The 15024-nt window shown below is 32.9% G+C and overlaps 1 protein-coding gene across 1 annotated transcript; it reads left to right on the top strand.

The window, feature by feature from the left end:
• The first annotated feature begins 5799 nt into the window (after positions 1 to 5799).
• LOC133324302 (uncharacterized) lies at positions 5800 to 9771 on the top strand. The gene is made up of 3 exons (XM_061533148.1): positions 5800 to 6232; positions 6320 to 6492; positions 9194 to 9771. The coding sequence occupies exons 1-3, from the start codon at positions 5850 to 5852 to the stop codon at positions 9769 to 9771; spliced, it is 1134 nt and encodes a 377-aa protein (XP_061389132.1). The 5' UTR covers positions 5800 to 5849.
• Positions 9772 to 15024: the final 5253 nt, after the last annotated feature.

The raw sequence follows: 15024 nt of genomic DNA, 5'->3' as shown, positions 1-15024 counted from the left end.
TTTCCGTAGTCAATAATAAAAAAAGTTATAGCGAAAGTTTTTTCAAAAATTGTAGTTAATTTATTTACTTTTATAAAACAGAAAATATAAATACAAAATTTTTCATCTCAGATTTTTCTGAAATTTTTACCACGGGTAGATCTCTTCACGAAAATATATGACATTCATGGGGGAAATCCATATTTCCCGAGATATGGACCTCTGAAGTTGTCTCTGAAGAAAGTCTTAAATCCCCGGCCGAAGGCCGGCTATATAAGAAAAAAATTGATGTAAAGGAAATTTTAATAGCGTAGCCAATTTTTCCACCTGTCCACAGGAGAAAGTCTTAAAACCCCAATCGAAGGCCGTTCAGTTAAAAAAATTTGGCTAGCCTAATTTTCCGCCTGTCCATAAAATCCCCGAAGGTCGGCTATTTTGGATAATTTTTAATTAAGACGAATTAAATCATAATTCAACCATATATAGTTTCGCCCGATTTTAGGTAAAGGGCGCACGAAAGCCCCTGAAAATTTTTTGATTTGTACGAATCTTGGCATGGCGTACTAAATGAAGTCTAGAATAATGGGTGCATAGATTCGTGAAAATCGGTTCAGATTTAGATATAGCTCCCATATAAATTTTCGTCTGATTTAAGGTAATTGGTGTACCAACGTCCTTATATATCTTTCGATTTCCACGATTTTTGGTATAGCGTACTGAATTAAGTCTAGAATGTTGTGTGCTAGGTTTCGTGAAAATCGGTTCAGATTTACATACATATTTTCGTCCGATTTTAAGTAAATGGTGCAATAAAGATCTATAGCTAGGCCGATTGACACAACGTACTGAATTTAATATAAATTAATCTCTGGCAAGTAATCAATGGATGTCTGAATGAGATTAAATGAAACCGTGTAGTATACAAAATAGCGTGTGTCAAGTTTGCTTTAAATCGACTTACAAAATTTAGCAAAGGTTGCACAATGACATGTATAGGGATTGATGTTAGTCGGTTTAGATATGGATAAAGATCACATGTTTAACTTCGTTCAATTTAATGTCAATGTTCCTTCAAAAAGGCTCCGTCTGATAGGATACATATGTAGAATATAGCCAAAGTGGTGAAGGGTATCATATAGAAGTCCCAGTCCGACTTTACTACTTTCCTCACTGGTTTATTTTGCTATCTATGATATCACAAATATTTTGCTAAAGGGTGAAGAACTGATGATTGTGCTGGCCATTATAAAACCTAGATTTTTGACTCCCGTAACATATTTCGATGTATATTTGATATTGTCATGCTGAAACACCCAAACAAGCGTTATATTTTCTTCAGCATATTTGTATAAAATATCCATTTCTACTTAAAGGTATAAAAATAGAGACAATTCGTTTTTAAACTCGACTAAATACGAAATTTGGGAGGTACCGTTAGGGAACAAACCTAAAAAGTGGACCAATATTAATAATTTTTAATATGAAGATTTAATTCCCAATGGAAACTCAAATGATCAAATTACAGCCAATTAGGAAGAAAAATTAGCCCAAAAGCTTCCCAATACCGACTCTAACTCCAATATGGTGGTTTCAACAGACAGAAGGTGACAAAATGACAAAAATTAATATACACTCTAACTTATGGTGGACAGTGTTTGTATGCAAAAACATTTTCTATGATTTTTCTAATAACGAATATTTTATTTAAATAGAATTGAAATAGTTTTTTTTATACAAAAAAACCAGTAAGGAAAGTAGTAAAGTCGGACGGGGCCGACTATATGATACCCTTCACCACTGTGGGTATATTAAACAGATGAATCCTAACAGACGTCGCATTATTGAAGAACCATTAACATGAAATTAAACATGTCATTCTGCAACCTATACTAAATTTTGGTCAGGTATAGAGTTGCTTCTTACGATGGGACAAAATAATGTAAATAAATTTAAAGCGAAATATCGAAATATAGGTTACACTTATTTCAGTATGGTTTTTGCATTCGGCCACATTTTGAGTTCTTTATTTACTTATAAATCCAAATTTACTTATAAATCCAAAATCGGACGAAAATATATATGGGAGCTATATCTAAATCTGAACCGATTTTCACGAAATTTGACACACATCGTTCTAGACTTAGTTCAGTATGCTATGCGAAATTTCGTGCAAATCGAAGGATATATAGGGACATTGTTGCACCATTTACATAAAATCGGACGAAAATATATATGGGAGCTATATCTAAATCTGAACCTATTTTCACGAAATTTAACACACATCGTTCCAGACATAATTCAGTACGCTATCCCAAATTTCGTGCAAATCGAAGGATATATAGGGACATTGATGCACTATTTACCTAAAATCGGACGAAAATATATATGAAAGCTATATCTAAATCTGAACCGATTTTCACGAAATTTTACACACATCGTTCTAGACTTAATTCCGTACGCTATGCCAAATTTCGTGCAAATCTAACGATATATAGGGACTTTGGTGCAATATTTACCTAAAATCGGACGAAAAAATGTATGGGAGCTATATCTAAACCTGAACCGATTTTCAGGAAATTTAACACACATCATTCTGGACCTAATTCAGTACGTTATGCCAAATTTCGTGCAAATCGAAAGATATATAGCGACTTTGGTGCGCCATTTACATGAAATTGGACGAAACTATATATGGGAGCTATATCTAAATCTGGACCGATTTTCTCGAAACTTGGCAGACATCACTCTAGGCTTAATTCAGTACGTTATGCCAAATTTCGTGCAAATCGAAAGATATATAGGGACTTTGGTGCACCATTTACATGAAATCGGACGAAACTATATATGGAAGCTATATCTAAATCTGGACCGATTTTCACGAAACTTGGCAGACATAATTCTAGACCTAAATGATTAGGCTGTGCCAAATTTCGTGCAAATCGAAAGATATATAGGGACTGTTTACATTAAATCGGTTAAATATATATATGGGAGCTATATCTAAATATGAACCGATTTTTCCCAATTTCAATAGGGTTCGTCCTTGGGCCGAATAAGTGACCTATGCCAAATTTCATCCAATTCGGATCATAAATGCGACCTGTACTTTGTTTACAATTTAACATGCACAGACAGACAGACAGACGGACGGACATGCATAAATCGACTTAGAAAGTGATTCTATGCATATTCTTAAAAGGAACCATGTGTCTATCTCGTTTCCTTTTGCCTGTTACAAACATATGCACAAAGACATAATACCCTGTACCACAGTGTGGTGAAGGGTATAAAAAAATGAAATGTTTTGATAAGAGTCAAATTGGCTGACTTTAGTAAAAATATGTGTATATTCAACATCCGTTAATATAGTGCTAAATAAAAATTTTACAAATGTACCCGTTTATTGACCGCAGGGTTAATGTAGCTATTGTTTTCATTGAGCAATTTACATACAAATGCTTAAATAATGACCTAGATTTCAATATGATTTAACCTGAACTAGCATGTTCGGTGCCAAAGTAATAATTATAGTGTTTTGTCGAAAAAACGAATATTTTAATAATAAAATCACTTCCCCTAATATAGACACCGCAACCGACGGAATGTAAGGAACAAACATGAATGATAAATTTATGTTAATTGCTCTACATATCTTCCTTTGCCCAAAGGTAGAGGTCAGAGGTCAAGATATTCATTTTCCTTTTTATCGTGTTCTGATTTTGTAAACTTCGAAAAAATATATTACATTTCTAAATAATTTTATGTATTGTTCGTAGGTTCCAGAGGGTTAATTTTGTTTATAATTCAATTTTCGTGATATGCCGCATTCAAAAAAAGTGGGGATACTTTAACGTATATTCTTGGACTTCCTCGTTTACGATTTCGTGTTCAAGTCTGCCAATAAACCAAAATGAGCCATACGGTTGCGACGTGAATATTATGCTAATGGTATACAAATAATACGAAAACGGCAATAGTTTCCATTTCGTGGGTTATGTTTGAAAATAGTACTGGAAACCTTCAGACAATAAATGCAGTGCTTATAAAACAACGTGTTATGCCGGCAAACAGTGTTTGGCACATTGTTCAAAAAAATATATTTTTTTAATTTTTATTATTAAATAATAATTATTTTGATTTTCATGATGAATTTTCAAACTTTATTTAGGATATAATACATTTTTGAAATTTGCAGACGGAACATACATATGTTTGAAGGACCGATATGTTCAAATCGACTACAAAGGTTTTTAATAATAAACTAATGAAACCTTCTCTATGTAAATGTCCATATATGCTATCAAATTGAAAATTTATATCTACAGGATCCAGTTCTATGTAAGTCTATTATAACCTCAAATAAATTATATTTATAAATTATATCATTCATATATAACTTCATATATATATATATATACATATATATATATATATAATTTGCAGTCGATTTGGACCTTTGGTACTTTGAAGATGTAACAGATCATGGTTAATTCCTTCTTGATGTTCTTGTAATGACTTTTTGATTTTTTCCATATAAAATAATTTCAATACACACACACACAGAACGAGTGTTTATTAGCTTATACAGAACAGGGGAACGATATAGGAACAAATTGTAAAAACTTGTTCGGGGTTCGATGTATTTCGATAGTATTCATAAGGCGTATGGCCAAAATATAGGTAACGCTTTTATTTTTTCATACGAACAAGCCTACAAGATAAAGATTTGAAACGTACACCACACAATAATAATTTTTACAATAAGAGAAAAATGTAAAAGAAATGTGTTGAGGGAACCCATATAACCAAATATATGTGCCCGCCATGTTAGTGCCTTACACACAACTAATTTTATTTCATAATTTATTATCAACAAATGTAGACACGTACATATCTACTTGTTTATATGGTGGTCACCTATTGAGCCATACAGAATTATTAAGTTTTATGGTATAACAATTGCATAACTATTAGGTGGCATTTGAAAAGCGTTTCGATGTTTTTTGTTTGTTTATTTGATGGTTTTCGAAAAAATATGCATATCGAGTGCATTCGATAGACATTGAATCTCTATTTCAGATTTTTTGGTAAATTGGTATTTTATAGACAAGGCTTATAGTATTTCGTGTGATTGGCTGACTAATTTGTACTATTTCTTCGATATCACAAAGGAACAATTGTTATCGTTATCGTAAAATTTGTACATTCTTGCAAGTTCTTAAGCAGACATAACTTGTATATAATTATTTTTGTTTGCAGTTTAATTTTATACACGGAAGACAGAAAAATTATGTTCCGATTTTAATTCAAAAATGTATTGCAATTCTTATCTTCGAAATTTGTTTGTATTTGCAAAAGAACAAACGAAATTCGTTGACAGGTGTTCAATTTCAATTAAATTTTCCCAATAAGTATCCCTTTCACTGTTTTTGTTTGGTTTGTTTTTTCCTTTGCCTTAAATGACATCATCACAAACATTTGTTAACAGTAAAGTTTCTTTGCAACACTAAAGTGTTGGGAAAATTTTTGTGAAACCATCACGTTGGAATATTCTGTTTGTATGAAACTCTCGGCAACAATACTGGGAATTTCCCACCAACAATACCCAGCATACGATATATTTAACTCTCAGAAATAATAACTCCAAGGGAGGCAAGTATCGCTAAGGCCAAACTCAATCTGCATAATGCCATTGTGACTGTCAAATGTGACACCTGATGTGCGAGAAAGGGCATCGCTCTTACGAATTTTGTGTTAAGCATTTTTTCTATATATATTCAGTGTATTGTCGATCGATGTATTGTTATATAAATTATATTTTTATGTTTGAAAATCTTACAGATGCTTGAAGGACGGCCACGCTTCAAGGAATGATGAAATTTGCTGGAACTCATAATGACCGATCCAAAGTAATGTGGCGTTTTGTTGTTCTTTTCGCTGTCGTCGTAGTTATAAATTCACCCGGCTGCAATGGCCATGGTCGCTTGATTGAACCGCCAAGTCGAGCATCGGCATGGCGTTACGGTTTCAACACACCGCCCGACTACAACGATCACGAACTCTATTGTGGTGGCTTTACGCGTCAGTGGAAACGTAACGGAGGAAAATGTGGCGAGTGTGGCGATGCATGGGACATGCCACTGCCACGGCCGCACGAACACGGAGGTCAGTGGGGTCAGGGTGTTATTGTGCGGCGATATTCGCCGGGAGCTGAAATGACTATTCGTGTGGAATTGACAGCAAGTCACATGGGGTCTGTATGGAATCGAGTTTAATATGACCTTTCTGTTGGCGTTTTTTTTTGTTGCAGTACACTAACATTTTTCCATTATTCTTGCAGATATTTCGAGTTTCGATTGTGTCCAGAACCCAAAGCAAAACAAGACTGTTTAGATCGTAATCTTTTAAAAATACTGGCAGGATCACCGGCCCAACCTGCACCCGGAGATTTGGAGACAAGATTCTATCCAAGGAATGGTAGTAGAATTTACGAAATAAAGGCACAACTTCCAGGTAATTAACGAAAAGTTTCATAAACAAGGATGTCGTGATGTTTTCACCTTACATTTAAAAGTACAGTCGATTTCGGATAAACGAACGCCGTCTTATTGAAAAAAATTGGTTAATTGAAACTAAAATCCAAACACTTTAGAAAAAATTTATGACATTACACATTTTTTTGACGATGAACAAGTTTTTAATTACACTGCGACACAACATTTTGGCGGTGTGTCAAATTCTTGGGTTATGGCATGATGGATTTTTTGCTTGTAACTCTAAAGTTCAAAAAGAAATATATATATATATATATATATATATCTTTATTTGCGGCTACTGCAGGTTAATTTGGAGACGACATGTCTTAAGTCAACAAGAATGAAGAACATTTTTGTAGAACGTGATCTCATTCTATCTCGAGTCCTTCTGCGTCTATTTTCTTGAGCCGTAAACAAAATACCACAATGTTTGACCTCCCAATATTTTACAAAACAATACACAAGACTTTAGATAGGATCTGCAAAGACGAAATAATTGTAGGTGAGAGAGGGGTATGTGTGAACACTTTTTGCTTTCAAGCCTCATACAATTTGTCATTTTTTAATGATTGGCCTTTTATAAATTTTAAATAAAAAAACTAAAAACTAAATTCAATTTCAATATCTTTTTTATGTTTTAATGAATGGAGTTATTATGTTCAAATGTGTCCTCTATAGGGGTCAGCTGTCGGATTCTTCTGACATATTTTCCATAAATATATCTCATTATGCTAAAATTTAAATAAATACTTCAAAAACTGCGAGGGGGGTTATCGTGTTATGTGGGCTAGGAAGATTTTCTAAGCTGTGAGAACCCAAAATACCAAATTACTGTTGACTAGGTTCAAAATCGTACCCAAAAGCTTCAAAATACCGAATATTGGGGTATCGTTATATTGGGGCTATCCAAATACATAGCCAATATTGATAGTTTTTATGCTCAGAGAGTATAAAATTAGAACCATTTTGGTTGAAAAACGCAATGCTTAAAAACAGAATTTTGAGGGATACCGTTATATGGGGGCTACCCTAAAAAGTGGACACATTAGGAGGAATAGCAATGTATTTGCAAAATTCAAAACTCTATCGTCAAATGCAGACGGGCGTGGATAAATCGTGGTGGAGGGTATAAAAAAGTATGAAATTGTATTGTTGACTCAATTCAGCACGCTACGTTCGATCTGACAAATTTCGGGTCTTGATCCAAATAAATGAGACGTGCCAAAATTCAGCTCATGCGTGTAATAAATGGGTCTGTACTTTGTATACAAAAATACGTGGACAGAGATAGAAGTAAGGATGGATAGTCATGCGTGATTCCCGTCCCGGGTATTCCCGATTTTTTTGACATCGATATTCCCGGGATTTCTCCATAGTATTTCCCGGGAAAACGGGAAATTGTATTTCTAAATAAATATTAATACGGAATTAAAAATTATTTGTTATCGATAATACGCCATCTACAAGGGGAGATTTTAATGTGTGTATAAGTGGATGTGTATAAGTGCTCATTTTAAAACCGATTTATATAATAGACAGGTTCGAAATTCGGAAAATTATTGAAGAAAAACTGCTGGAATTATGTTTTGAAACCTATGTTGTAGCAACTGTTTCAGATAGGGCGAACGTCATGAGAAAATTTATTCTGAATGTCCTATTGAAGGGTTATTTTGCTAGAATCATGTCATACATTTAAATTATTGTTGGTGCTGTCTTGAAAACATTGTAAGATATACAAACTTCCATCGACCATTCAATTCCACAGATATTACAAATAGAAATAAGTGACCGACGTGACTTAAAATTTATTTATAAACTAAAGTTTATTTATAAACTAGTTTGGGGAATACGGATGTGCCAAAAAAGACGCAAAGGTGGATACAGAAGATATTTATGTTTTCAATGAAGTCTGGTCATCTAGTAGTGATGAAGATTCTCCAAAGGTGTGCATGTTTTGAAACCTCTGTTTTGTTTGTCAACCTCTATATGATCAAAACCTTGTCACAGTAGTTTTTTTATAAAGAAATAAGCTTTATATAAAGTGAGTAAAATTCCATTAAATGTGAGAGAATATTTTCAATATCTGGACATTTTGGCATCAAAATTTGAAGAAATAAAAAATCTTCATATGTTTGTTAATACAATGTTTTGCCAAAAACATGTCAAAAAAATTTTATCTGAAAATGAATTCTTAATTATTTCTTTTTAAATGTTATTGTACAATGACATAGAACGTATTTTTTTATAATTCTAATTATTTAATTAATATAATATCATCCCTACCCTTTAATATTTTTACTTACAAAGGTTGTCAAAAGTCACGGGAATGGAAATTTTGAATTCCCGATTTCCCGAGAATGGAATAAAGTCGGGAATTCCCAAACCTTATCATGCTTGAATGGATTTATTACAATATATTCATAAGAGTAAATAAATCTTATTTAACTCCCTCATCTTATTTATTTTTTTTTTATTTAAAAGTGACATTCTTAAATAGTTTTAGGTATCTGTAATTCTTAACAATTTATTTGAACTTCGAAAATGGAAAATAACTTAAATTACATGCATTCATGTTTAGGCGAGCAATTTCACATAAACAGTGCGCATAATATTGACAGGAGTATACAAGAAAAATACTAATATTACAAAATGATTTTTTATCTTTTTTTATTTTTTAGAGATAACATGCAGTCAGTGTGTCCTACAGTGGCGATATGTAGCTGGCAACAATTGGGGTATTTGTCCCGATGGCACGGGGGCTGTTGGTTGTGGTGAACAGGAGGAATTTAGATCGTGTTCCGATATTGCTATAGGCGCAGGCACTCTGACTCCAATGCGCCCAATACGGCCCAGTATACGCACGACACAACGTCCCACTGTGCCGCCCACAGTCACAGAATCCACTCAACACGAATCCTCCGAACCATTCAATTATGTTCCTATTTTGGTTGTTTTTATTCTCATACTCTTGGCGGCATGTATATTCGCCATCTGGCACTTGAATCGCAAAAATAATCCCATGATCATCAAATGCAAGGAGTACTTCGATCGCCGCATGTGCAAAAATAAATCGCCTACTGTGTTAACGCCAAAGCATGCCGCTGTACCATCGATTATTTCACATCCAACTCTGGGCAATTCTCTCAAGTTGGGGCAGGAACATCAAATGAAGGCTGAATCTGCTACCGCTCCAATACCACCACCCCGAACAAAGCGACAGCGGAATATATCGATAGGAGAATCAAGCGCCGCATAATTACGTGGATATATCCAACGTGAACGTTCATACATACTACATATATAAATATTACACACATACATACATAGATAGGTATGGTGTTGACTGTAATAGTCGTGCCAGCTCAATATTGGTGTAAATGATGGCGACCTAGGTTAAGATTAAAGTTTCACTGTACTGACACTGAACTCGTTGTTTTTATCTATTTAGTTAATAAGATTGTGATAAAAAGTCAATAAAAACATTTTACTTTTTGGTATACATAAATATTTATAAATTAACTAGCGGGCCCGGCAAACGTTGTCTTGCCTTAGCAATATTGTTAAGGAATAATTTTCGGTATTTTAGATTTGATTGTCAATTTCTATTCATACTTATTATTATTATTATTATTATTATTATTGGTGTAGATAAACTTTTTTATATTTGTCCCATATACCGATCTGGATCGTTACATCGGAAGCTTTAGCACACATTTCAAATTAAATCTCTGCAGTATAAAATATCAAGTTTCTGTTGAGTTGGTCCAAAACACATCCTTTGTAATACCATGACATTCACATAAAGCAGCATTACAGTTCTGATTATCTACAATTTGATGATTATGACCGAGTTTGTAGCTATAGAAAATAAATTCATTGTGCGAGGATATTTTATTTTTGTTCTTGAGATATACGCGGTGCAATTGTCGAACCCGCAAACGTTGTTTACCCTTCTAAAATGTCCTTGGATATAATTTTTATTTTTGTAATTATTGCATTCATGGAAAATAAATTTAAATAACGTCATATAATTTACACATCAAGAGCCGTAATAATCATTTAGGATTCGGATTTAATTAGATTATTTCCCAATATGTTTATACGACTTCCACATAATGTTAGCCCTGTGCTATGTAAGCTTTTTATACCTTTCGCCATAAGGTAAATGGTATACTAAATTTATCATTCCTTTGCAACACTGGAGACCCCAGAAAGAATATGTATATATAATTGATCAAAATAAAAATCTATGTCGAAATCACGATAGTGATTAGAATATTAAAGATAGAGATTTGATTGGATGTTTTGTAATGAAAATGAGATATATAGATCTGTAATTTGGTACTTTTGGCTATATCGGCCCAATTTTTATGAAGCTCCCATATAACGGTGCTCCGTATTTTAGGGTGTTTGGCTGATTCGGTTATAATTTATTTTGAATTGTCATATGGTAGCAAATCTTTCTACCAAAAACTATGAATATTGGTTCAATTTTTTAAATATCCCCCTATAACGGTACCGCCATTAGTGTTTTGGTGTTTATACACGTTTTTAACCAATTAGATGTAATGTTATCGATCTATTTTTTTAGGATAGCCTCCACAATCCCCGAATGACCACTGGTATAAAAGTTTGGCCCGGTCGAACTTAACGACGTTTTTACTTGTTATTAGATGTCCTCATTTTATGTATCGGTAATTGACATGTTGAGGTATGTTGAGGACTCTATGTTATAATATATGTTATTGACGAAGGTTTTGGTATTACCTTCGCATTAGATATTATGCCTATTATGCATTTTTATATTGATGGTTTACCGATATATACTATTTACAATATCAAACTTCTAAGGAGTAATAACAATGTATGTGTAAAATGTCAAAGCTCCATATATTTGTTTATATTGCTGGTTTATAGTTAGTAGTTCTCATTCGAGTTTAATAATCGAACTTTGCATTGAAAAGAGAAAAAAATGGATTCAAAATATCTTGTTATATTAGTTACCTCTGTGATACACATTTTTGTATGGGATATATGCGAGGATTTGTGTTGATATTGAGCACAGATCAGGTATATAACCACCATATAATGGTACCACCTGATTTTATACTTCTCGTGGAACAACATGTTCCTATATTATTTTCAAACAAAATAATCTAGGCATGGATCCTAAAATCAAAATTCTACGAATGGATACAAATTTATATGCATTGTATGTGAAATATGTACGTACGATGATCGCTTGTGTATTCAATAATATACTTTTCAATATTTTTTTTACTACTGGAAAAAAATAAAATATTTTGAAAATTTTCAATAATTGACAAATTAAATCTTAAAGGAATAATACGCTACCAATTTTTGACCAAATGATCTCAAAATTAAACTACGACATGGTGCAATCAAAATAGCTCGATACTAAATTCGTGGAAATGCAAATAGGCTTCATAATATTTGTTTGCAAATTTTTTCGCGGTTTTCGATTATTTTTCTCACCTTTTAAACCTTCCCTGGACCTGCACGAACATTTGAAGACTATGATAAGAAAACTCCGTTCACCTTTTAAACCTTCCCTGGACCTGCACGAACATTTCAAGACTATGATAAGAAAACTCCGTTCACCTTTTAAACCTTCCCTGGACCTCCACGAACATTTCAAGACTAAGATAAGAAAAATCCGTTAAGGCGTATTCGAGTTTTAGCGAGACTAACGAACATTTATATATATGTATATCATCATTTATATATATGTAGATAGATAGATAGATATGTATGTGATGTTTTTTTAATTATTGGTTTTTATTTCCATAGATGAGACAAATACAATGAAATCAAAGGCTAAAGATGGTACAAAATGCAATATTTATGCATAAATGTAAAACAGAATTTTATACACTCCATCAAGCGGTGTGCATTAAAAATTTCCTAAATCGATCTGTATCTTTATATGGGGATTACTTTATTGTATTATATGACAGTAGATTGTTCATGCTTTAAAAAATAATGTTCCAAAAGTACAGACAATCAGGTTGGAAACCGTTATGGAAATGTTAAACATTAACCTTTTTTGAATAACTTCTGAAATGAAGTTTATTTTTTCCCAGGAATCCGATATGTCAAATTATTGCCAATTCGATAGGAGAATTCGATTAATATCTCAATAATACAGAATATGGAGCGGGACCTATATGTGTAGGCTGTATTAAAACTTGAACCTATATCACGGAATCTCATATTACAGCCGCTACAATGGAAAAATTCAGCTGAAACCTTTTAAATGCGGGTAATGGAAGCTACCTTTATACCAAATTACAGCCACAGATAATGTGACTAAAGCCTTAAAATGAGGTCGCTTTTATTATTATTATTATATTCCCAAAGTGGGTTGGTCTCCTTTTCTTATTTTTTACCATTCCATTTGCAACGCCGAACGAAATATTCACCGGAGACCCCATAAAGTATATATGGGCAATATTGCCAATTTTTTAACATAGCTGAAGCGGAGGTTCACCCCTTTATAACTCGGGAATTACTTAAGTATATGAAAAAAGTGAAAAGTTTTTTGTTAATTGTTCTGTCGTTGCAAACTGTTCATGATATTGACCTCCAAAGTTTATTTTGGTGGAAGCTGTGTCTACTTTAATGTAAAAAAATGTGTAAAAACAGGTTGATGCGAAGCAGTTTTTTATGTTCTCTATCGATTTGTGATTAAGCCACTCATTTCACGGTCTTCGTGCCAAAGTAAAACTAGAAGCCAACAAAATGGGGACTGCATCTACCTTTAAATGATGCTAAAATTTTGAAGCTCGATTTTCAGTGTTTTTTAAATTTTACTTCTAGCTTTAATACGCAAAGAGGAATTTCTTATAATCGATTATAAGATTAGCTCTGTCTGTTTATTCAATATTTGGTAACAATTGTTACCAAATGTTACTAAATGTTGTCTGTTTACCCAAAAATCCAGTAAAAGAGAGTCAAGTGAGAGATTAAGTTTGACAGTTGAACAACAACAAACTTATTAGAGTTTACTGAAAGAATTTTATGCAGTAAGATTTTGCAAACTCAGCCATCTTTGGATCAGCTGTTTTATGACCAAACACAAAAATTATTCAAAACATTTTTTAAGTTGCAAAGTTCAATTTCAATTTAAGTTCTATAAAAATTACAGAAAATGGACGAAAATTAGTAAGTAATGCAAAGTTTCATTAAGTTTCTGTCAACTGTGTGATATGGGTACATGCGATCAATAAGGTTTTTTACGTTTCGGATGATATAAAATCTTCTTCGTGAAAATCCATCTACTAGAACGGCAGGAACTGGCTTTCCAAAAACACGAAATTTGGCAAAAATGTTTTTGAAAATATCGCGGATTTATTTGCGTTTTCTGTGGATCATTTTCGCTTCAATAAATGACTTCATACGGATTTTGATCTTTTTCGAAAAGAGAACTTTAAAAACTTCAGCCGAAAGAGATATGTACCCAGTTTATCTCAAAAATAGTGTGAGCTGGCACAACCATGGTTCTTAATGGACCACATTGATATCGGTATAGATCGATGTATTTTTTAGGGTGCACACCGAAATCGGATGCGCGTTAATGGCATATGGAGTTTTCGGAAATTATTCGCGTTTTACGAGTTTTTGGGTCCTTCAATGCAACATGTAGTACATCTTAACCGCCAAATATATATGGATAGGAAGATAAACTTCAGTACTTCCTGGAAACCGCATGCGCATCAAATGATTTTGAGAATTACGCGATTTAGACGCAATTTAAAATGTATGTATATTTCACAATATTATTTTGTTTTAAGATTTATTAATATTTATAAAACCCCAAGATTTATCGGAAGGGTCTTGATATAATCCGCAAGAGGTATACTTATACACAAAAAGTGTTTGTTATTATATATGTCAATTTTTCGGCGAAATTCGGGTAAAATAGCAGAATAATCCCAGCATTTTTTCTGAAATTTCTTGTATAAAATTAAAAAAATAAATATGATGTCATTATTTTTTCGAACCAAAAACAAATATTTTTCCTCAATATCTTGTTTTGTTGTGGCTGTGATTTACAAACCGCTACACGGACTTGTGTGATTTTAATATTATTTGATTCATCATGGTGTTTAGATTATGTAGATATTTTTAAATTAATTTTTAGGTGTGTGTATGTCATTAATATAATGAAAATATTGATGTAATCTTCTATATTTTTTATTTTTCTCATATTTCGCGAAGATTTGCAACTTTATCGCGATTTTTAAAATATATTCATATTCTTATATTACGGAGGAAGACCTATATCAACGTTTTTGGTCAATATAATAAACGGCGTAATTTTCAGATTTTTTTCTTATGCCCAAAATTAAAACCTCGATAACTGTTGCGCGCATCAACCAAAAATTTGATCGCGAACGATTTCGGAGTCAGAACATTTTTCTCTATATGTGTACCAAAAATCATTGATGTGCCACAAAAACAAAAAAAAACTGATTTTTTGAAAATC

The sequence above is a fragment of the Musca vetustissima genome, unplaced genomic scaffold (assembly GCF_032173495.1).
Source record: "Musca vetustissima isolate MV318-11 ecotype Yass unplaced genomic scaffold, APGP_CSIRO_Mvet_v1 utg1152, whole genome shotgun sequence".
Taxonomy (NCBI): domain Eukaryota; kingdom Metazoa; phylum Arthropoda; class Insecta; order Diptera; family Muscidae; genus Musca; species Musca vetustissima.
Note: the sequence above shows the minus strand (reverse complement) of the source record. Positions and strands in the feature narration are given on the sequence as shown.